Here is a 21,328-nt window from a genome sequence, read left to right as displayed (position 1 = left end):
CAGCCTTGCTGGAAACCGCCAGGCTGGGCACAGGATGGAAACGGGTGGGTGAGCGTGCGGCTGTGGTGAGTGGCGAAGAGGAGCAGGGCTGGGCCGGGCTCTCTAACAGACCCGGGGCAGGTCGTCCTCCTTGCTGTGCCTTCCTGCCGTTCATGATGACAGGAGTTACTTCCTGCTTACAATCTGCCAGGGCTTCTCCCCTTGGCAGAGGCAGCCTGTCTTCTCCAACTCGTGACCACTGCCTCTGGTGAGGACCAGGTCTCACCTCAGGACAGTGGGGCAGGCAGGCAAACTCCCTTGGCGGCTCTGTTCTGAGATGTGTCTATCCTTTCTCCATGCAGGAGCAGGCGATCGGACTCTCGGCCATGTTCCTCAGCTTTCTGATTCCTGCAGGCTGGGTCTTATCCCACCTGGAGACCTACAAGAAAGGCTCAGCCAGATAAAGACTCCGCCATCAGCTGCTTTAGACTCCACTCCAAGTACAGGATATTATTAAATCCCTCCCACCAGTATTCCCCCTGTGGTTATTCTGTGCGTTAAGTGCCTCCACGCTCCAGGCCTGGCGCTGCGCATGGCTGCCTCTGGACACCCAGTGCCAGGCTGTCAGGCCCGGCTTGTGCCAGCCCTCTCAAAGGGGCAATGGGGTGGATGTTGAGCGAGCTAGAGAGAGAGGAGACACCTTATCTTCCTGAGCAACAAGACAGGCAGGAGATGCTTCCTCTGCTGAAGTGCCTGGCTTCTCGTACCATCTTATTTGCCAGGGAGGCCTTTTCCTCAGAGTAGAGGGAGGGAAAGGGCCAAGGTCAAATCCCCACCACCCTCCCTCTCCAATATCATGCTTTTTAATCCCTTGGGGCACAGCCTTGACCTGAGCCCAAAGAGACTGGACCACAAAAAGGACCAAACAAATACATTTATTATGGGAACGTTCTTAAACCACGCTGGGAAGCCATTCATATGTATGGTTGCAGACAGACATGGGTTCAGTGCTCTCTGGAGAACTTGAGGCACCTCCTTCCATTTCTCGGTGTCTGTGCACACTTGCCTCCCCCCTCCCCCCACTGAGAGCTGGTGACCCCTGCTCCACTGCAAGCCAAGGGAGACCCATAAAAGAGCCTTCTCCTGTGGCACGGCCCCCATCAGGGAGGATCCTCTGCTCTTATGGCAAGAACAGTGACTTCTCCACAGGACCCCAACCCCCCACCCAATTACATGCAGAAGAATCAGCTGCCAGCACCACTAAGCACAGGAAGGCTTCTCCGGGCAGAGGTGGCTCGGCACGTACTAGGTGAGGATGTCGTGGGCCTGGTGCTCCACCAGCATCTCCATGCTCTTCACGTCTGTGCACCAGAACTCCAGGCGGCTCTTCATGCCCTGGATCTGGGGGCAAAGGCAGGACCACAGGCATGAGGCCAGGGGTCCTCACGCAGCACCCAGCTGGCGGGGAGGAGCTCTCAGCCTCCAGCTGACCCTTCAGGGCAGAGCTAACAGAAGCGTATCAGGGCAGGGCTGGGGGTGTGATGGGCTCATGCCAGTCAATTCTTATCACACGGATGTTTAAAACATGCATGAAGGAAACCAGGTAAGAATGGAGGAAATCTGTGGGATTAAATTTCCAGCAAATGTGAAGCTGGTGCAAGGGAGCTCAAATCACAGAACTAGGAACGCGCTTGATTGGAGCACTAATTTTGAGATTAAAAGGCATCAACAGCACAATCATCACTGTTATCACAATAAGCTTTTAAACGCAGGTTTTAAATCCCAGGCTTGCATTAAATTAGTCTTCAAAAAGCCCTTAGACCCTACAGCAGTAATTTGTTCTCCAAAATCTGTTTCATAATGCTCTTTTCCTAAAAGGCATCCATCCAAACAAAACAGTGTAGAAACAACCCAAAACCCATCCAGGCAAACCGTATTTCAACAGCATCACCTGCTGCAAATCCAGCACACGGGGCTGTGCCCAGGTCATGTGCACCCGCCTGTCCACTTCATCGATGCTGCCTCTCACCAGCCCCACGGACAGCGCCTTCATCACCAGCAGCTCCACCTGGGGGCAGAGGGGCAGGGGTGGGTCCCTGCTGCCAGCACCTCACACCTGCAGGCCTCAATGGCTTGACATGCAAGTGAAAACAAGATGCTTTCTGCTGCTGACAGAGCCTAGGAACCAGCTGCTCATGCAGGATCCTCACCCCTGCCTGTAGCCCCCCAGGCCCGAGAGCCATACCTCATTCACAGTGATCTGAGCGCTTTTGGCAATTTCTTCAAAAGTAAGTTGTCTATGGTTGGCAGGTCGTGTGAAAGTCATCTAAAAAAAAAAAAGTTTTGTTTACTGACCTATTTTTCCAAAAAAAATTGCCAGAGCGCTGACTGATAAGGATATCTCTCAATACATGCTCTGAAAATACAGACCATCTTCTCAGTGGTACCCCATGTATTTAAATGTCCTTAACGTTGGTCACAGATCTTATTAAGCACAGACTTCCAAAGCTCAGATAAGAAGAGCAAAGGGAAAAATGAGCTTTGCGACATCCGAGACAAGAGCTCACTCATCCACTGAACAAGGCCTCAAGGGCGTGCAGGCCACGTGCCATGGCTGCACTTGGAGCAGGAGATACAGTGGTGAGGCAGAAATACAAGATCCATTTTCTCAAGAAGCCTGAACTCTACTGGGGAAAGACAAACGCATGGACAATGGTGAGTGCAGGAAAGAGGCAGCTGACCTAGCTCAAATGGTCAGAGAAGCCCTCTCTGAGGAGGTGCCATCTAAACCAAGACTCAAACACACACATGAAAACGTAAGCGGTGACAAAGGGAAAAAGAAGACGATGGAGAGTGGGACACGGAAGACAAAAACATCACTACAAGTCTAAATCACACTCGAGAGACTCCGGAGGGGCAGGAGGGGGTTTGCAGGATCCCACCCAGCTGTCAGCCCGCCTATGCGAGCCAGCGTGCTTACCTCCATGAGGCACAACAACTGAATCTTCCTCAGAAGCTGGGCTTCATTGGCAGCTAAATCAGGCTGTAGCGTGTAGGAAGACATAAATAAGCAATAAGTTACCTGACCTGGGCTCTGGAACGCTTTCTAAAACAGTAGCTCAAACAAAGAGAAACTGCGTAAATCAAAAGCTTGTACACTGTTGATCGCTGAGGCTCATTATTAGCTTCTAATGATTTGAACATCATTTTTCTTGAAAAATTGTAACTGAAAAACCACTTTTCAGACAAGGATTTTACAAGATTTGTTTCAGTGTCTCCCATGCCACAAGAGACTGGAATAAATGGAGCAGAAGTTTCCAGAAGATTCCTGTGGCACAAGGCAATGCTTAGGGAAGGACAAGAGGCCTCCAAGTGGGGCTGCCTTGGTGAGTTCAAGCAAGACCTTCAGACTCCAAAGCCATCAGGATCAGCACAATGTAAGTGCAGCCAGCTCTTAGGGTCAGAAGACTTGCTCTGAATCAAAAGAGCAATCTATTAATTTGTAAGAAGAATATCATTGTCATGAAAACCAGATCACAACCCTCTTCTAGACCCATACAATCTCTCTTGAAGGTGGATCAAAAAGGTTGTTTGGTAAGCACATAATTAAAAGGACAGATGATTACTTGATTCAAATATTTAGTAACTTGACACCCTGACAGAGCACCCCATAGGGGCCATAGGCACTGGACAAGTCAAGCTCTTCAGAAAGGGTCTACTCCACCCTGGACAAGTGTGTGCTGCTTGGACAAACACTGCTAGCATGCATCTCTGAGTTCCTTCCCTTCTTTCCTTTAGATTTCTGTGACCAGCCATTCTTTGTTTCTGAGAGCCACGTTTTTCTCTAGCACCCTCCATATTCCGCAGACTTGAGGATCACCTGACTGGAACAGATGCCTTCTGCCTCTTTGTGGTCCCTGTGTTTACCTCTCTCTTGCTCCACTGTGTGTGAATTTTTACAAGTTCATTTTAAATTTAAACCATTAACACAAACACAATTCCTATCATCAAGAATCAATAACTGTTAACATTCAGTAATATTTGCTTCCAATAGTTTAACAAAAGAAAACATTTACCATTAAAGCTCAATCCTCCCGAAGTGCTTCTAAACCCCCACCTCCTATGGACACCTTGTCTCCTCCACTGACCGTTCTCCCCAACACCCCCTCACTCTCTTCCACTTCAGCCTCCCATGCCCTACTTCAGTTCAGCAAACTTGCTAAAAGCTCCCTTTTCTTCTGTGGGGATGCTTTCCCAATGCCTCATCACTCAGCTAACTCCTACTCACCCGTAAGGCAGTAAGCAGAGCCTGAATTCTTTCAGGGAGCCTTCTGTGACAGCCTTCCACCCAGCGCAGACGGTGTCCCCACACTGTATGCTCTCAGGATGCCCTACGCTTCTCCTTTGTGGCTCTGACCAGTACCCTATACAGCCAAGCAGCTAACAACCTGTTTGATGTGTTTCTACTCAGGTAGAATGCTCTGTGAAAGCCAGACAGAGCCTCTCTCATTCTCCTCTCTTCTCCCAGCACCTCCCTGTGTGACTGGCACAGAAAGAATGTGGTTGGTAAATATTTGTTGAATAAATGAACAAAAACACGAAGTGTGAATGCAAAGGCCATTAGGGGAACTCTCAGCAGCCCTGATCAGTGGCTCACCTGCTGGCCCCAGGCAGCCTTCAGGGCCTGGAATTTCTCCACATCACCACTGTTAAAGGCATAGAGGGTGTCGACGAGCCACTGCCGGTCAGTGCTCCTCAGAGACTCCAGCACAGGGTGCATGAGCTACGAGGGAGGCGGGTGGTCAGAGAGGGACTGTTGCAAACTAGGAAAAACCGCAAACTAGGGAAGGTCACAGGTTAGTGGAGAGGTCACGAGCTAGGGAAAGGGTACAGGCTAGAGAAAGGTCATGAAACAGTGACGGTCATGATCTAGGGGAAGGGCACAGGCTAGGGAAGGTTGTGAGCTAGAGAAAGGAAAGGCTGCAGACTAGAGAAAGGTCAAGATCTAGGGAAAGGTCGCAGGCTCGAGAAAGGTCACTAGAGCAAGGTCAAAAATTAGGGAAGATCACAAGCCAGGGAACGGGTGCAGGCTAGAAAAAGGTTGTGAGACAGTAAAGGTCAGAGCCTAGAGAAAGGTCGCAGTCACCCCCTCCGTTCAAGGATCTGTGTCCAGGGTCAACTTACAAGTTCTCCAAAGTTAAAAACTCCTTCACCAAGAAGTCCTGCTAGTCCCAGCGTGAACGCTCTCTCCTGCTGCTCAGACGCTACAGCAACAACAGCAAAGCTCAGTTAGGCCCCACCACAGTCCCCATCCTGCTTGGCTTTAAAACCTCAAGCAATGAAAAGATGAGGGAACCATTCTTTGTAAGGGTTATACGCAAAGCCTTCACATTGGCCATTTCTTCTAAAGTATTGGATGGGTTTAGTTTATACCAGGCACATGAGTTTTGTAGAAAGAGCATTTCTCTATTTTCTGAAAATATGTCAATCTATTTCTTTCAGCAGGTACTACTTCCTGGAGTCAAGAGTTCCTCAAATCCCTTACCTGCTGTGGGAAGTAGTATTAACTCTTACTTATCTTAAAGTCACCTCATTTAGGCTCTTTCCAGACTAGAATTAATCTATACTTTCTGTTCCCATACAGAAGTTCCCTTATTCTCTTGACCACCTAAGTTGCTTTTTCCCCAATATATTTTCTTAAGGTGCAGCAATCAACACTGCATCAACACTTTTAAAGTTTGCTGGCCTCTTCAGCTTCACCAATTTATTGCAAGAAATGTCTAAAATATGTTCAAAAATTCTTTTTTAAACACACATTCCTTTCACTTTCCCCAAAACTCACTGGTCACTTTTCCTTCCAGAAATCCTTGAAAGACTTCTATAATTTATTCTCATGGGTCTGGCATTTCATTATTCAGAGTGAGTCTCAGCCACAGAGCTGTCACTGGGCCGTTCATCCAGCAGGGGCCAAGAAGGCATTTAGATCTTTGTACTAAATGCACAGCAGCAGTAAGGAGGTTGAGAAGGAACAGTGCAGGGCTATGAGGGATTGTCCTCGTTTTCATCTGAATTAAATGCTGAGGACAAATCCAAACCCAATGTAGAAGCTAAAGCTTAAACAAAATGCTTTAACAACATGCGACTCCTTCAAAAAGAAATGAATGCGCCTGAATCGTCCCTGAGACCTGCTGCCTCCAGCCCTTGCAGCATCTGTGTCTGGAGCATGTGTCCCTGACATGACACTGAGCTGACTCAAGGTGGCCTGGGGTTACCTGGAAGATCTTTAATGTCAATACAGCCAAGAAACCGCAGAGCATCTTTGTAGTAGGACGCATGGTCTCCAACAGTCTGATAGTATTTACTGGAGAGATCGTAGAACCGACTGTGAACCGATGTCACACCGGGAAGGTTGGTTAGCATTTCTTCAACATCTTCAATTGTTTCCTACACACAGGAAGCACGATTATCTTTATTTTAACTTATTTAATCTTATATGACATGATTTTTAAAAAGCAAAAACCACAAAGGCAAAGATTGATAAACATGATATTAAAATGGAAAACTCTGATTCATCCAAAACACAGGATAAAAATAAAAAGGCAAGCTGCAGACTACTGGGAAAGATATTTACGGCACATGTATCCCACAAAGGCTTATGACCTAGGATACGGAAAGCACTCTTACAAATCCACTAGGAGGCAAGCAACGCAGTACAAAAGTGGGAAAAAGTTATTAATGGGCAATTAGGAATGCTCAAATTCTGATAGTGGGAGAGTAAGCCACTTTGGGGTAAAAGCTGGCAATATCTGGTAAAGCTGCAGATGGCTACACCTTACAGCCCAGTAAATTTCACTTCCAGGTATATGCCCCAGTGAAATTCTTGTCCATGTATCCGAGGAATCAGGCACAAAAATGCTGATAACTGCATTGCTTGTAAGGGAAAACAGCATGAACTAAATGTTTACATTTATACAACGGAGTACTATACAGCATGTTTACATTCATACAACGGAATACTATATAGCGGTAAAAAATGAGCTAGTTACATCTACCGACAGTACGCTGAGCTAGGAAGTTACAGCACCACCAGGCATCACTGAGAGCTGTACCTACATACTTAGCAAAGCATAAGGAAATGCATGGGAATGATAAACACCTAACACCAAACACGGGAGAACAGGAATCTGCTGCGGTGGAAGAATGCGACCTGACGGACACAGCAGCTCTAACCGTGCTGGTCCTGCTTTAATTCTCAAGCTGGTGGGTACATGAATGCTCATTAAAGCATTCTTTTTATAGTATTTTATAGTTTTTGTCATGTCTTCAGTATTTGAAAATAAAATGCAGTAAGTATGCATGATGGCTAGAACTAAGAAATGATACGCAACAATAAAAAGCATTTTTTAGGTGATGAGAACAAGAGTAATTATAGCCTCTTATTCCCAATATTTTCTTTAATTAAGGTTATAACAGGACAAAACAAACAAACAAACAAACAAACAAAAACTAACACATGCAGTTTCTGGTTACACAAGATGGACTGATCACATAACTCTGTCTCACTGCCACCCACATCTACCACCAGTCCCCCAAACTGCACTGAATGAAAATAAAAAAGGTGGGAACACAGGCAGGAAACTCGGACAACACTGAGGAGGCAGGAGGGTGGAGAGTGGGCAGGAGCTGTCATCAGCGAGTCAGCCGACCCTGGCCAGCAAGACCCACATGCTGCAGACCCGACACCCCGGAATGGGTGTGCTGGAGCCACATAAGGGAGCATTCTTCCGTTTAAGGGCAATTAATGGTCATCACATCAGCAAAATGATGTACACACAGAAAAAGGCAAAAGTGGTAAAATAATATTTGGGGAATATGGGTAAAGAGTATAAGAAAATTCTTCGTATTATTTTTACAACTTTTCTGTAATTTAAAAGCATTTAAAAATAAACAGTTAAGGAGGAAAAACAGGATATTTTCTTTATGGGCTTAAAAAACTTTTTAACCGAAAGATAAGCCTGTATTTACCGTGATCTCACCTTTGTAACCTGCAGGTCCCCGATGTTTAATTTTAGCGCTCCAATTGCTGTTTTACATAGGATCACTGCCTCGTCGCTACTTTTCACCTAGAGACATCATAAACAAAGGAACCTCAGAAGTTTCGGCAGTGAACCAACAAAGCAAGCCATTCTGTACGTCCACTTAACCTACATGACTATGGAAACCTAATGGTCTCTATAGAGGTGCAAACAGGGTGCAAGGATACAGAATACAAAACATAAATATTCTAAAAGTTACAGCTCAACTTCACATTTACCTTCTCACGAGTCTTTTCCAGAAAAGTAAGAGCCACATTAGGATCTAGAAGCAAGAAGAGCAAAGTCAGAACCACAAATGGAGCACCTCTGCAGACTGGTTTCTACCAATCAACAAACTTTTAGGCAGGATAATCTTTAGGGTTAGACCATTAAGTATAACAAAAACATAATTTAGAATCTGCTGTTTTCTATAAAAATGTGTAAGTTCATTTAGCTTATATTTCAACATCTTTTTAACTACCATTTGGATCTGCTTTTTGATCAAAGAAAATGAGAGACTCACCAGTCATCTGTCTAACTACGTGAAGGATGATTTCTACCAGGGACAAAGGGTTCACCCTGCAATGAAGACCACCACTGAGTGTCAAGGAGCATCAATGCACCCATTACCAAGTCAGAACAAGACAAAAGGGTTTTACCTGTGTTCAAATTCACTGATGAAGTTTTCGTAAAGCTGCAGAATCAAAACATGGAGTGATTATAGGGTGGTTTTCAGTCTGCAAAATCAAAACTCTAAACACTGTTTTTAGTTAAGTGTTATCAAGTTATGGCTTCCAAACCACAATGCCTAACACACAGTAGGCATTCAATAAATGTTTGCTGAATGACAGGAGATCCAAGTTAGGGCTTATTTAGGTTCACATAAATTATCTCCAATGGATTATTGTAGAAAGCTGAGGGTGCTGGGAAGTAGAGTTCTACCCTATCAGAATCTCCTGAAGACCACTCCTATATTCTCCCTTCAAGTCTCTTCAAGTAAAATAGATGACAGAATGGAGTTCTTTCAGATTTTAGGTTACAAGCTAATTATGTCCCATTACCAAACTTCTAGGCCCCTCAGGAAACATTCTGGCACTTACTAAGACTCTTTGCTAGGGTCTTCAGACATGGAACACATAAGATAAAGCTTTCCTTTGAGGAGCTCCTGGCCTAACGGAGAAGACAGGCTTGTAAACAAATTAGTGACAATATTGTGAGTTTACAAGCAAGGAAAACCCACAAAGGTGGATCAGCCAAAGGGAGAGGTTTCAAGGAAGATCATTCCAGAAGCAGTGATAATTAAGTTGAGTTTTAAGGATCAAAGAGCAGTTAAAAGGGTGAAAAAATTTGGTGTGGGGGAAGGGGCAATTGGGAAAGAACATTCCAAACAGGAACAAATATGTGTAAAAGCCATGAAGGAAAAAAAAAAAAAAAAACTGCATTGTGTTTCAGAGGTATTTCTGAAGGAGACAGGGCAGAAGGCATTGAGATCAAGCTGTGCAGGGCCTGGTTGCTGCCCTAAAGTTCACGCTGAGCCAGCGAAGGATTTTAAGCAAAGAGAGATATGATCACTCTTTAATTTTAGATACAACTGGGGGTAGAGAGGATAGCAAGGGACAAGACTGAGAAATGGAGACCAGTTACAAGGCTACTGACTATACAAGGAGAGGTGAGGGAGCAAAGGCTGTCAGTTTGAGAGAGCTCTGTTGATAAGTTGACCTAGAACTAATCGGACGTGAGGCAGAAGAGAAGGGACAGCCAAGAATGACCTGAGCCAATGGCTGGGTGATGGGTGAAGGAGCCAGCGTGGGCACAGTAGGGGAAGGAACCTACAGATGGTCCAACTTTGGACAAGAAGAGCCTGAAGTTCCTCTGGGTTTGAAAGGAGACAGATGAAAATGTCCCTGTGGTAGCCAGTTAGGTATTTAAATCTAACCACATAAAATAAACGGCTTCAACTTTTCTGAAATCACTATTATAATTTATGGAATTATCTAAAGAAAAAAGCCCACACTAAGTCCAGAACTTCAAAATTACTTCTGTTGACTGCAACTTCATGAAGACTAATCTATCCCGCACTTATGTGGGCTGGGTCCCAACAATCTTAAAAGGCTTATTTTGTCCATGAAAAATGACTCAAATCTGGTGATCTGAATAATCACTATATTGCCATGAGGTTGAGGAGATATTCTGCCATGTGAGAAAAGGGACTGAAAGGCAAGAAGCGAAGGATAGAGATAAATGAATTTTCCATGAATAAAGACCCTTGGGAAACAAGTATTAAAACAGGTCTCATTTATCATTTTCCCACACAGTCTGGAAAAGAGAATGTCCAGCAAAATCTCCAGCCTTACAGATGATTACAAGTTTCTCTGGGTAGTGAAACATCCAATTGATGGGTCTACACCACAAGAAAATCTTGTAAGATCATGGGGTGGACAGTAATGTGGCATGTAAGCTTCACTCTGAGCACGTACAAAGTAACGTATTCAGGATAAATAACTCAAACTAAATTATGAGCAAGTTATCAGTTGCAATGCAGGTATAATTTTTTAATTCATTCATAATCAAAGAGAAAGGCATCAAAGAGAAAGATGCCAGGAAAGACTTCAAAGGGGAGGTTATTAGTGAACAAATTTGTAGGTGGTTGGCATGATCTGGGGAGGCTGGGGCAGAGAGCAGTGTCAACAAAGGCCGAGAAAACTGAGATGGCCTGTTGCATCCTGAGATGCTGAAGGAAATATGGTAGGCCTTGATCAGAGGATACTGGTGCTCTTTGAGCATCGCAAGCCTTTTTCAGGATAAATGAAGGATAGATGAATGAAGGAAGAAATGAATGAATAGGTGAAAGAAGTCAAGAGGTGAAAGGCTTGTATAACAGACAAAGGAGAGAGCAAGTATTGTCCTTGGACAATACCATGTACCAGGCCTAGAGTATGACCAGTTCAGACAGAAGGCAACAGAGAGCTGTTGAAGGGCCTCCTCAGGATCAGGTTTGCATTGTGAAAAGGCTCCTCTGGCTGCAGCATGTAAGACTGACTGGGTTAGGAGGGCTAAGCCAGATTTGGGAGACCACTGCAAGAGTCCAGGCGAGAGAAGAGGAAGGCCTTAATAAAGCAGTGGCTCTGATGTTGGAAGGAGGAGACAAATGGGAAAGCTGTTAAGGAGAAGGTCTCTGCAAAGCACAGCAAGTGATTACAAGGGGGTGAGAGGGGAAAGATGCATTCAAGGATGACTTCTGGGGCCTCGAGGGTCTGTGAAAATAAAGACGCCTTTCATCAGAAAAGGAGTACAGGAGGAAATACTAGCATGGAGAGTAGACTCTCAGAGGGTCTGAGCGCTGTGGCCTGCAGATTGATTTCTGCCCACAGATGTTTACTCCTGGTCTGGGACAAGATAAGTTCAGAAATCAAGAATAAGCATTTAGAACACTTTTATGGCAATGGGACATCCCTGCTTGTGAGTGGTGGACTTCTCTTGTTGAACAGGTTTAGAAAGCCTGAGCATCATCAGAATCACCTGTGGGGCTTGTGGTGCAAGCCATGTTCTAGCTACGTGCAATAGGGCCATATGCTAGTATGCACAGGAGCAGAAACTAAAAGAGGAGTGAATGGCAAGACCTAAGAGCAATACTGCATGTTAAGAATAAGGATGTTTTCAGAGAAGCAAAGATTTCAAAAATTCATATCATGTGCACCCTTTCGTAGAAAGCTACTGGAGAACGTGCAAAACAAAGGTGTGAATCAACAGTGGGAAACGTGGGATCCAAGAAATAGGAAATCCCAGGCAGGACCGTCATAGTGAAGGAGTTCTAGGACAATACCACGTACCAGGCCTCGAGCACGACTAGCTCAGCCTGGAGGAAGGTGATGGAGGGCTGCTGGAGGGCATCTCCAGAAGAAAAATGCAATGGCAGGAACGCATGTGTTTCAAGTTTGAATCAACCGCCAGACAGTTGCTGGGTCTGTTGGTTCACTTGGGAAAAAATAACAAGGATTGATGATATAAACAGATGGAAAAATGAGGCAATAATTAACTTCAGCGTAAAGGGCAAGAAATGTAATAAAAAATACTATCTGGCACAGTAAGAAATAAAGATTAACACAGGTGTAACAATACACACAGTAATTACATATTCAAAATTGTGACACAATTTGAGGATATGAGGAAGTAAATAGGTTTTACCTAAAACTGATAAATCAAGAAAATGCAAAATAACCATATTATTCAGATCAAGGAAGTAAATTTCAAAAGAAATAGCCAAAAGCATTAAGTGGTTACCTCTGGGCAGTATGTCTAGGGTGTAGGGATGGTTAAGGCAGGGGCTGCTGTTTCATGCTATAAGCATTTTATTAATACTTGTGGTTTTATCTATGCAGGCATTAATTTGACAAAAATAAATAAATTTCACTTAAATATAATAAAAACAATAATAAAAAAAGCATGTATAGTTTTAGAGTAATCTCTAAATCATATTAAGCGAAAAAAGGAAGTTGTAGTAGAATGTGTGTGGTGTGCTACTGTTTCCTAAAAAAGGAGATGTACTGGTTTGTATTTTACAAACCTCTGGAAAAATATCCCCCAAAATGTTGGTTGCTTCTGAGGATGGGGGGGACCTAGGGGACTGCAGGATAGGGGTAGAAAACTTATTCTCCATCATTTAATCTTTTGTAACTTTTGAATTCTTTACCATATTCAGGCATTACTAGTTTATAAAAGAAAAGGACTTAAGTAATGGGCAATGAGGGACAGGGATTACACACTCCTTGTTTCAAAAAGTTTGATTATGAAGGAAAGGAAAGAAAAAGGAGTCTTGAGAATGCTCAATTCTGAGCTTGCTACATGGAAGTGGGGAGCAGAACAGCATGGAGGGGACTGACCTAGAAAAGAGCTGGTACAGGCAGTTACAATTCTAAGTCTGAGTGACAGTCGGAAAACCATGTAAACAGACAGGTAAAAATTACCAGCAAATACCTAAACAGGAGCTTAGAGAGACATATGAACAGAGAACTGTGGAAACAGAGAGAAAGGAATAACCAACTGACCAGGAAAGCCACAGCAGTCTATAAAAAAACAAACAAAATGAAACAAGAGTTGGTCTTGAACTATAGGGAGCTGCCTAAACAAACAAGAATGGGAAGGAAACAAAAGAGAGCTAACAGGTACATACAGCCTTTTAACTGGCCAGATGCTGCTCTAGGCACTCTACAGCTGTTATTTTAGCTTATCTCCACAGTAACTCTACAAAACTGGGAAACTGAGGCTCAGAGAAATCTGTCACTCACATGGCTCACTGCCTTGAGACCAGGACCCAGAGGCTGCAACAGCACTAAAGATGAAGGCTGGTGGGATGTCCCCTGTTCTGATTTGAAATAGAGGCATTTCTCACATTCTAAGGTGTGAAAGGTAAAACAAATTGATATGCTAGTTTGACACCAAGGAACCACCTTGCTTAACTTTCTAACAGCTGGTTTACTGAATCAGTGCTTAAGGAGTAATGAAGTGACTGCTCAAGTCCATGTTCCTGACTCCACAGACATAACCAAAATAACTACAAATAGATGGTTTTCTGTCAAATTAAAAAATAAGAGTCTCCCCAAAAACTCCAGAAAAGAAATACCAATTAATACCAATAGTTCAATAACTTTTAATGCTGGGAAATTCAATGTATTTTTTTCCATTGACCAAATTTTAAAAGTGCTCTATTACAGAGCCAGCCTGGTAGCACACAGCACTCCCTCTACCCAGCCCTCCATCCACAAAAGGGAGGCACAAAAGGCACTCTCTCTTCCACAGTACCCAGAAGCACTGTGGGGGTGAGGAGACAGGAGCAACAGCACCTGTCTAAACAATTCCTATGGTCATCTTCTCTATACCCTACCCCAACCCCTAACTGGTTTTAATTCTTTAATAATAGTTTTCCAAAAGTACATACTCCAAAATATATGTTTTTGAACAATAAGATATAAGGGCATGCCACGAGTTGGTATTTTCAGCTGCAGTTTTAGATATAGAAAAGCAGAATGTCTGTTTGAATCCCTTTCTGCCACTTTTTAGCTGGGACTTACAAGTAACTTAACCTCTTGGCGTCTCCATTTCTACTTCTGAAACACGGAGATAATAGTAGTACTGACCTCCCAATGTTGTTATGTGGATCAAACATGTAAATATGTAAGGTACGCAGACAATGCCCTTACATAGTTACTGCTAAATAAATGTCACTTATTATTAAAAATCCATCTATTAATTTTTAAAAGTCCTTGAGTGCATTTATAGAATCTGATCTAACATGGTAAATTGTTTACCTTAATAAGACCATCTCCTTGGGCAAAGCACGGGTCCTGAACAAAATCAAGCACCTGAAGTGTCAGCTGATGCCACAACCTGAAAAACACAAGGCTCTTAAAAGACCTATAAACTAATATCAAGTCTCAGACACCTTCAGCCTTCTTGGTCCTATCCAATAAATTCTAAGCAGTCTCTACTGTAGAGAAGAAAGAATACCAAAGCAAATGCTAATAAACCTGAGTTTTTTCCCTGGCTCTGCTACTAGATGGTTAATCACTTAACCTCTCTAAGACTCGGTTTTCCCAGGTATAAAGTGGACAACACCTTTCTAGACTACAGCAAAGGGTTATTGTGAGGTTTAATTAGAAAAAAGAACTTTGGAATCATACAGATTTAAGTTAAAATCCTGGCTCTTCTACTTATTGGTTGTATCTCAAGGAAGGCGCTTAAACTGAACTTCAGTTTCCTCATCTCTGAATGGAGCTGAATGAAGGATTAAATGAGCTAAAACATATGCCTGGAACAGTGCATAGTGCATACCCTTCCAAAACCTGAAGGCTAATATTAACAATGTATATGTAAATGCTTTGTGAATAAAAAATGCTACCCAATACAAGCAATTATTGACCAAGCACTAATAACTTTCTCTCAAAAACTGCTAACAGCAAAAGGGCTGATGAATATCATCAAAAGATGCACTGAATACACATGTGAAAGGCACTATTCTAAATGCTGTGGTTGTCATCACAGGTGTACTTTCCTGTAGAACATCTCTAACTCAATGCTAGCAAGGTATTCTATTTTCTGCTTACTTTTAAAGTACATTGATGCTTACCATCAGTCAATTTAATTGTTCTAAAATTTGTCCTGTTTCTAGGGACACAAAACCCAATGTGAAATGCCTATAACCAGCTGCAGAATCAATAGGGAAAAGAACAAAACTGCACTGGCTTCTAGTTTACACTCTCCAGACCATGAGAAAGATAACTGCAGATACGGTCATACTAAGACAAGACTAAGTTCACGTCACTAGCGTCTGTTACTCCAAAGGGGTGGCAACTTGACTCTGAAAGGCTTGTTTGACTGGAGTCAAGAATTAAAATTACAGGGCAGTCCAGAACCCCTTCATAAGACCAGAAAGAATGGGGATTCACAAGCCTCAGTCACAGCTCCTCGGTGAACCCCAGACCCAAAAACCCTGGTTACGGCCCTGCTCTCAGTCCTCGAGTACTGTCACTTCTCTTCCCCTGGGCCCTTCTCCCGGGAGGTTTCTCAGACACGTCCCAGTCCAGAGTGTCCCCACCCTCCCTACACTTCCCCGGCTCCTCAGGACTCCCCCACACCGATCTGAGCGCCCTCAGTCCATCAGGGGCCCGACCTTCCCCCAACTCCGCCCCGTGCCCGGCCCCGCCTGGCCGCCTCAGGGCCCCTCGCTCTGCGTTCCCGGGGACCCGGGCCCCCTCGGCTCGGCGCTCACTTCTTCGTGTAGAGCTCCTCCAGACGGTGCCACACGGCAGCCTGGCCGGGCCCGGAGCTCTGGCTCTGCTGTAGGAAGCCTGCTACGTCCTTCATGACAGAACGAAGAGAGCGGTCCCACCAGCACAACCGAAGCCACCACTGAGATGTCAGCGCCGCGCAGACGGCCGCCGGAAGTGCTCATTCATTTCCGGCGCCGCGTCGCGAGGGGCAGGCCGGGAGCACTGTAGGCCGGCTTCGGGCCGCCGCTGGTTGTCAAGGTAACCAGAAGCCTCGGCCGGTGGCAGAGACTCCCTCCGCGGTTCGTGGTTGGTTCTGGCGCAGCCGGCTTTATGGCCGCCTGGGCCGAACCGGCGTACTTCATCTCAGGTAGGGATCATAATGGCGCCTTGCGAGTAGTGTTCTTGCGAGGATCTAATGTAAACGTAAAGTCTAACACACAGCGCACAGAAAATATTAGTGTCGTCATCACCATCCCCAGGTGAAAATGGCGCGCTGGTAGTTAAATGCAGGAACCATGTTTGAACCCAACCAACAGGGACCCGTCTTCCCCTGGCTTCTACCGGGACCTGGAAACCCCGGGCGAGGTTCAGGGCGCCGGGGGCGGGGCAAGGCGTGCGCAGGGGGCGGGGCAGAACGCGCCTGCGACGCCTGTGGGCTGGGGAGGATGATGGCGCTGTGGAGTCGGCGTGTGCTTCCTGCCCTGGGGAAGGGGCTCTTCTGCTCCCGCAGGCCCTGGGGCCGCCAGCCTCGGTTAGTCCGGTGGCAGCCGCTTCGGGGCCTGGGTGGGCGCCGGGGCCGCGGGAACTGCTGCCCGTGGCAGCGAGGCGCGAGGCGCTGGTAGGGAGGAACGTGGGCTTTCTCAGAGGTCGTCGGGGCCGCGTGGGTTGGGAAGCAGTTCCGCGCACTCCTCTAAAATGCCTCTTGACGCTCACACTTAGGAGGTATTCTCGAGGCCGGCGGTGGTGTCAGTCTCTTGTTTTCTTCACAGGTGTTTTGGGCACAGACAAGCAATACCTACTGTTGGTCCTGACACCTCACTCCCCTTTTAAAAAAAATACATTTTTTATTGTGAAATTTAACATAGGTACATAACAGTGATAACTTTCAAAGTACAATTTAACAGGTAGCTATATAGCAAATTCCCAAGAATGTTATGGGTTACAGTACCATAGTTTCAGTTATTTCTTTATTGTGTAATGTAACATATACACAAAAAGGTGTTAATTTTTAAATTACAAATAGAGCAAATTTCAAAGAATGCTATGGATTACATTTCCACCATTTCAGTTATTTCCTTCTAGCTATTCCAACACCCCAGTATCTAAAAAAAAAGTATATGTAATATTTATTTATTTATATAAAGGTTCCGTATTCCCAATCCTTTGTCAAGTCCTGTCTTGTCTGTTGCTACCTCTTCCTCTTGTTTAATCAGTTTCTTAATCTTCAGGGCCTTCTAGGCAGTGAGCACCCTAACTTGTTCATATTGAAAAGGGGTGTCCACAGTATGGGGAAGGGGGCTGCACCTGGTTGTTTTTCTTAAGAGGCTGTTGCAGAGCAACACTCTGGGGGATTTAAGTTTCTGAAAAGTAAACTTAGTGAGTGAAACTTTTAGAGAGTCTCACATAGGGACCTAGGTGTTTGGGGACTACTGTTGGTTAGGGCTTGGCATACTGTGGACATTTGGGATATCTAGCTGGGGCATGTGTAAGAGAAACCTCCAGGATAGCCTCTAGACTCTATTTGATATCTCTTAGCCACTGTAACCTTATTTTGTTACCTTTCTTTTCCTCCTATTTTAAGAAGGTATTTTTGATCCCTCAATGTCAGGGCCAGGCTCATTCCTGGGTATCTTATGGCCAACTGATTTTTGAGAAGGATGCCCAGTCCACTCAGTTTGGAAAGAATGGTCTCAACAAATGGTGCTGGGAAAAGTGGATATCCACATTGTCCTGGTTTGCTAATGCTGCTGTTATGCAAAATACCAGAAACGGATTGGCTTTTATAAAGGGAATTTGTTAGGTTACAAATTTACAGTTCTAAGGCCGTAAGAGTGTCCATACTAAGGCATCAACAAGTGAATAGTGTTATGGTTTGCTAATGCTGGCCTTATGCTAAATACTGTAAATGGATTAGCTTTTATAAAGGGGGTTTATTTGGCTACAGATTTACAGTTCTACAGCCAGTAAAGTATCCAAACTAAGACATCAGCAAGAAGATACCTTTAGTGAAGAAAGGCCAGGGGCATCTGGAATACCTCTGTCAGGTGGAAAGGCTGGTGTCTGCTTGTCCCGGGTTGCGTTTCAGCTCCTCTCTCAGCTCCTGTGCATCCGTAGCTTAGTATCTCCAAGTGTCCTTCTGTCTGCAACTCCAAGCATCTCTCCAAAAGTCTCTCTCAGCTGCTCTTGGAGCATTTGCTGTCTCTTAGCTCCTCTGAAGCAAACTCAGGGCTAGCATCTCAAAGTATCAGCAAGTGTGTGGGTCTTGGCTTAGCATATCCCAGGGTGTATTTCTCTCTGCTCTCTGAGAGCTCCCTTTAAAGGACTCCAGTAAACTAATCAAGACTTACCCTGAATGGGCAGGGTCAAATCTCCATGGAAACATTAAATCAAGAAGTCACACTCTAATCAAAAAGATTAATAAATCTGCCCCCACAAGGCTACATTAAAGAATATGGCTTTTGGGGAGACATAATATACCCAAACCGACGCAGATATCTTCACTGAAGAATGGCTGATGGTGTATGGAACAGTTGAAATGCACGTGACTGGTGTCTGTTGGTCCTTTGCTCCTGGTTTGGGTTTCAAAATGGCTTTCTCCAAAATGCCTCTGGGCTTCTGTCTTTGCTCCTCTCTCTCAGCTCCTGTGCATCCTTGCTTCTTTCTCCCAGGGCATTTCTCTCTAAGCCTCTGGAGGTCCTCTCAGCTTCATGGGGGCAAACTCTGGGCTTCGTCTTTTAGTTCAGCATCTCCAAATGTCTCCAAGCATCAGTGTCAGTGTCAGCTCTTGAGCTCTCTAAAGGGCTCCAGTGAACCTGTCAAGGCCCACCCTGAATGGGTGGGGCCACACTTCCATGGAAATAATTTAATCAAAAGTCTCACCCACAGTTTTGTGAGCTACATCTTCATGGAAACACTCAGATTCCACTCTACAAGATTGGATTAAAGAACATGGCTTTTCTGGGGGGTATAATATATCCACACTGGCATGTTCTACCCTCTCTGAGGCCTGGGACACCAACACTCTTTATGAACCACAGAGCGGTCAAGCTCCCCTCAATTCCCAGGCATCTGAGAGCCCTTATGTGGCAGCATCTCTTTATAAATCTACTGGATACAGGTAGATTTCTGCATAAAGCTTGTTCTTAATTTTTGCCCATTTTTCTACAGTGTTGTTTGAGATTTTCATATGCATTTGAAGGTTTTTATACACTCATGGTACTAATCTTTTGTTGGTTGAATATATTATGGATGTCTTTTCCCAATTTTAGCTTTTGTTTTAAACTGTCCTTTAATAAGCATTTTTAAAATTTTAGTATATTTGCAGTTGTCAGTCTTCTGTCAAATAGACATTGCTTGATCTGGTTTAGGAAATTTTTCCCTACTTATATTTTCCATTAAGAATTTTAAAGTTTTGTTTTTGATCACTGATGGTTTCTAATGGTTTAATCGTCTTTGCTAGGACCATTGCTTCCTGTTTCTTTGTATACTTTGTAACATTTCATTAAAACCTATACATTTTGATATTTAATTTAGACTCTGAGGCTTCTGTTCCTTAAGCTTGTATCCAACTAGTGTTATGACAGAACTTTCCTTGATTGTCAGGAGGTTAAAAAAAAAAAAAAAAAAAAACAGGGTAAAAAGAGAAAACATCTCCCCAGTTTTTGCAGATTGGCCAGTGCAAGTGCTCCCCTATAGGTTTCCATACAGTGAGTTTAGAGAATAGCTCCAGGCCCGGCCATAGGAGCCTCCCTGGTCGTTTAGGCCCTAGGAATTCCCCTCATTTACATGGTTCTAAATGTTCCCTCTTCCCTAGGAAACAGTTTCTCATAGTCTGGGGCCCTGCCCTGTATGTCTTACATCCAGCAATCCCTTACCCCAGGCAGCAGGACTTGACTGCTCTCCCACAGCTTCTGTAGGAGAGCTCCCAAGGCACATTCTGGGACAGTGAGCCCCTAGGGCCACCACCAGACAGAGTGGGCCAGACATACATGCTCCCAATGTGTGCATGAGGGTTTCTTTGCTCTCTCCAGAACGACCAGGGGCCCACACTGGGAGCGCAGGCAGGCTTCTCGCTGAACTGGTGAGGGGAGGGGGCCCAATCAGGGTGCCGCAAGATCCTACCACTTTTAAATAGATTTTTTCTTGATTTGAAGCTTACCGTGTTACTGTAGTCCCCAATTGTTTTCTGGAGCTCTGAGGAAGATGTTTCTGCCAGTTCTTGCTGGTTGCTCAGAGCTTCTGTGGGGAGATGGAGCCCTGAAGCCTCTCACTCACCTTTCGTTGTCACTGGCTTTTGATAATGGGTATTATGAAGTGATACTTTCCTTATACCCACAGTTCCTAGTCACCAGAACTTTGCTCCTGAGTTGAGAGAGCGTTCTGTTTTAGCCCAGTAGCCATCTGTTGTGAGACAGGTGACCAGTCTGGGAGGGGGCTGGTGGGAAGTGTCTCGACATCCTCAGTGGGGGGCACTGGGAACGTGTAGACTGTGTTTGTCCTTGCTGGAGTAAGAGTTACCATCACCTGTCAAGTTTGTCGTTCTTTGCTTTGTCTGTCAGGATTAGGGGTGATGGAAGGACCATATCTTTTTCTGCTGGCACCTCAAGCATCTTTGGAAGGGGAGGCAACAGCGAGAAGGAGAAGCTTTCCCTGCAGGACATAGCTGAGCTGATTCGAACGGGAGCCTGCCACAGGGTGGTGGCCATGGCAGGGGCCGGCATCAGTACGCCTAGCGGGATCCCCGACTTCAGGTACCGCCAGTCCCCCCTCCTCCCTCACGGCCTGCGGCGGGCTCCACTTCCCAGCTGTTGTTTGAAAGATTCTCAGAGCCTCTTTTTCTCTTTGCAGATCCCCGGGGAGTGGCCTTTACAGCAATCTCCAGCAGTATGACCTCCCATACCCCGAAGCCATTTTTGAACTCACATTTTTCTTTCATAACCCCAAGCCGTTTTTCACTTTGACCAAGGAGCTGTACCCTGGGAGGTACAGGCCCAACATCACTCACTACTTCCTCCGCCTCCTTCACGACAGGGGACTGCTTCTGCGCCTCTACACACAGAACATCGATGGGCTCGAGAGAGGTGAGTACCTGCCACCTGTGGCACATCTTCTCTATCCTGCAGGGAAGGGTCAGATCCTTGTCCCTTGCTGGGCCTGGGGGCTCATGCGTGTACCGTATCCTGGTGAGCCAAGGAGTTATGCTTGTCTGAAGAAAAAATGTCCTCTGTGTGTTTAAGAGCCACTGTTGGAATCTCATTGGTGGATCTTTTGGACTGTGAGTTTCAGGCA

General features: G+C 45.1%; 2 protein-coding genes across 4 annotated transcripts in view; one reads left to right on the top strand and one right to left on the bottom strand.

Annotated features, from left to right (window-relative positions):
* Window positions 1-898: 898 nt before the first annotated feature.
* PSMD13 (proteasome 26S subunit, non-ATPase 13) lies at window positions 899-16,013 on the bottom strand. Its single transcript, XM_037838283.1, has 13 exons — window positions 15,820-16,013; window positions 14,360-14,438; window positions 8,714-8,748; window positions 8,578-8,633; window positions 8,294-8,337; window positions 8,016-8,102; window positions 6,252-6,423; window positions 5,164-5,243; window positions 4,637-4,762; window positions 2,960-3,022; window positions 2,225-2,305; window positions 1,931-2,047; window positions 899-1,380 (listed from the first exon to the last, which is right to left on the bottom strand). Exons 1-13 carry the CDS (start codon window positions 15,912-15,914, stop codon window positions 1,285-1,287), a joined length of 1,131 nt encoding a protein of 376 aa, XP_037694211.1. The 5' UTR covers window positions 15,915-16,013; the 3' UTR covers window positions 899-1,284.
* Window positions 16,014-16,034: 21 nt separating this feature from the next.
* Window positions 16,035-21,328, top strand: part of SIRT3 (sirtuin 3) — a 35,402-nt gene continuing 30,108 nt past the window's right edge. For 2 of the 3 annotated variants that reach the window (XM_037838285.1, XM_037838284.1), the window contains exons 1-3: window positions 16,463-16,571; window positions 20,599-20,790; window positions 20,888-21,120. In XM_037838285.1, coding sequence (XP_037694213.1) covers window positions 16,486-16,571; window positions 20,599-20,790; window positions 20,888-21,120 — 511 coding nt within the window. In that variant the 5' untranslated portion in view covers window positions 16,463-16,485. Of the gene's footprint in view, window positions 16,188-16,462; window positions 16,572-20,598; window positions 20,791-20,887; window positions 21,121-21,328 lie in introns of those variants that run through there. The other variant, XM_037838286.1, reaches the window with a different exon arrangement.

Source organism: Choloepus didactylus, chromosome 6, assembly GCF_015220235.1.
Source record: "Choloepus didactylus isolate mChoDid1 chromosome 6, mChoDid1.pri, whole genome shotgun sequence".
Lineage (NCBI taxonomy): Eukaryota > Metazoa > Chordata > Mammalia > Pilosa > Megalonychidae > Choloepus > Choloepus didactylus.
The sequence above is the reverse complement of the archived record's forward strand: the minus strand, read 5'-3'. Positions and strand labels throughout refer to the sequence as shown.

Coding starts and splice junctions, on each gene's coding strand:
- PSMD13 (XM_037838283.1), bottom strand. CDS start 15,914: ATGAAGGACGTAGCAGGCTTCCTACAGCAGAGCCAGAGCTCCGGGCCC. Junction 4,763..5,163: donor TTTTTAACTTTGGAGAACTT/GTAAGTTGACCC, acceptor CCTCCCTCGTAG/CTCATGCACCCTGTGCTGGA. Junction 2,306..2,959: donor AGTTGTTGTGCCTCATGGAG/GTAAGCACGCTG, acceptor TTTTTTTTTTAG/ATGACTTTCACACGACCTGC.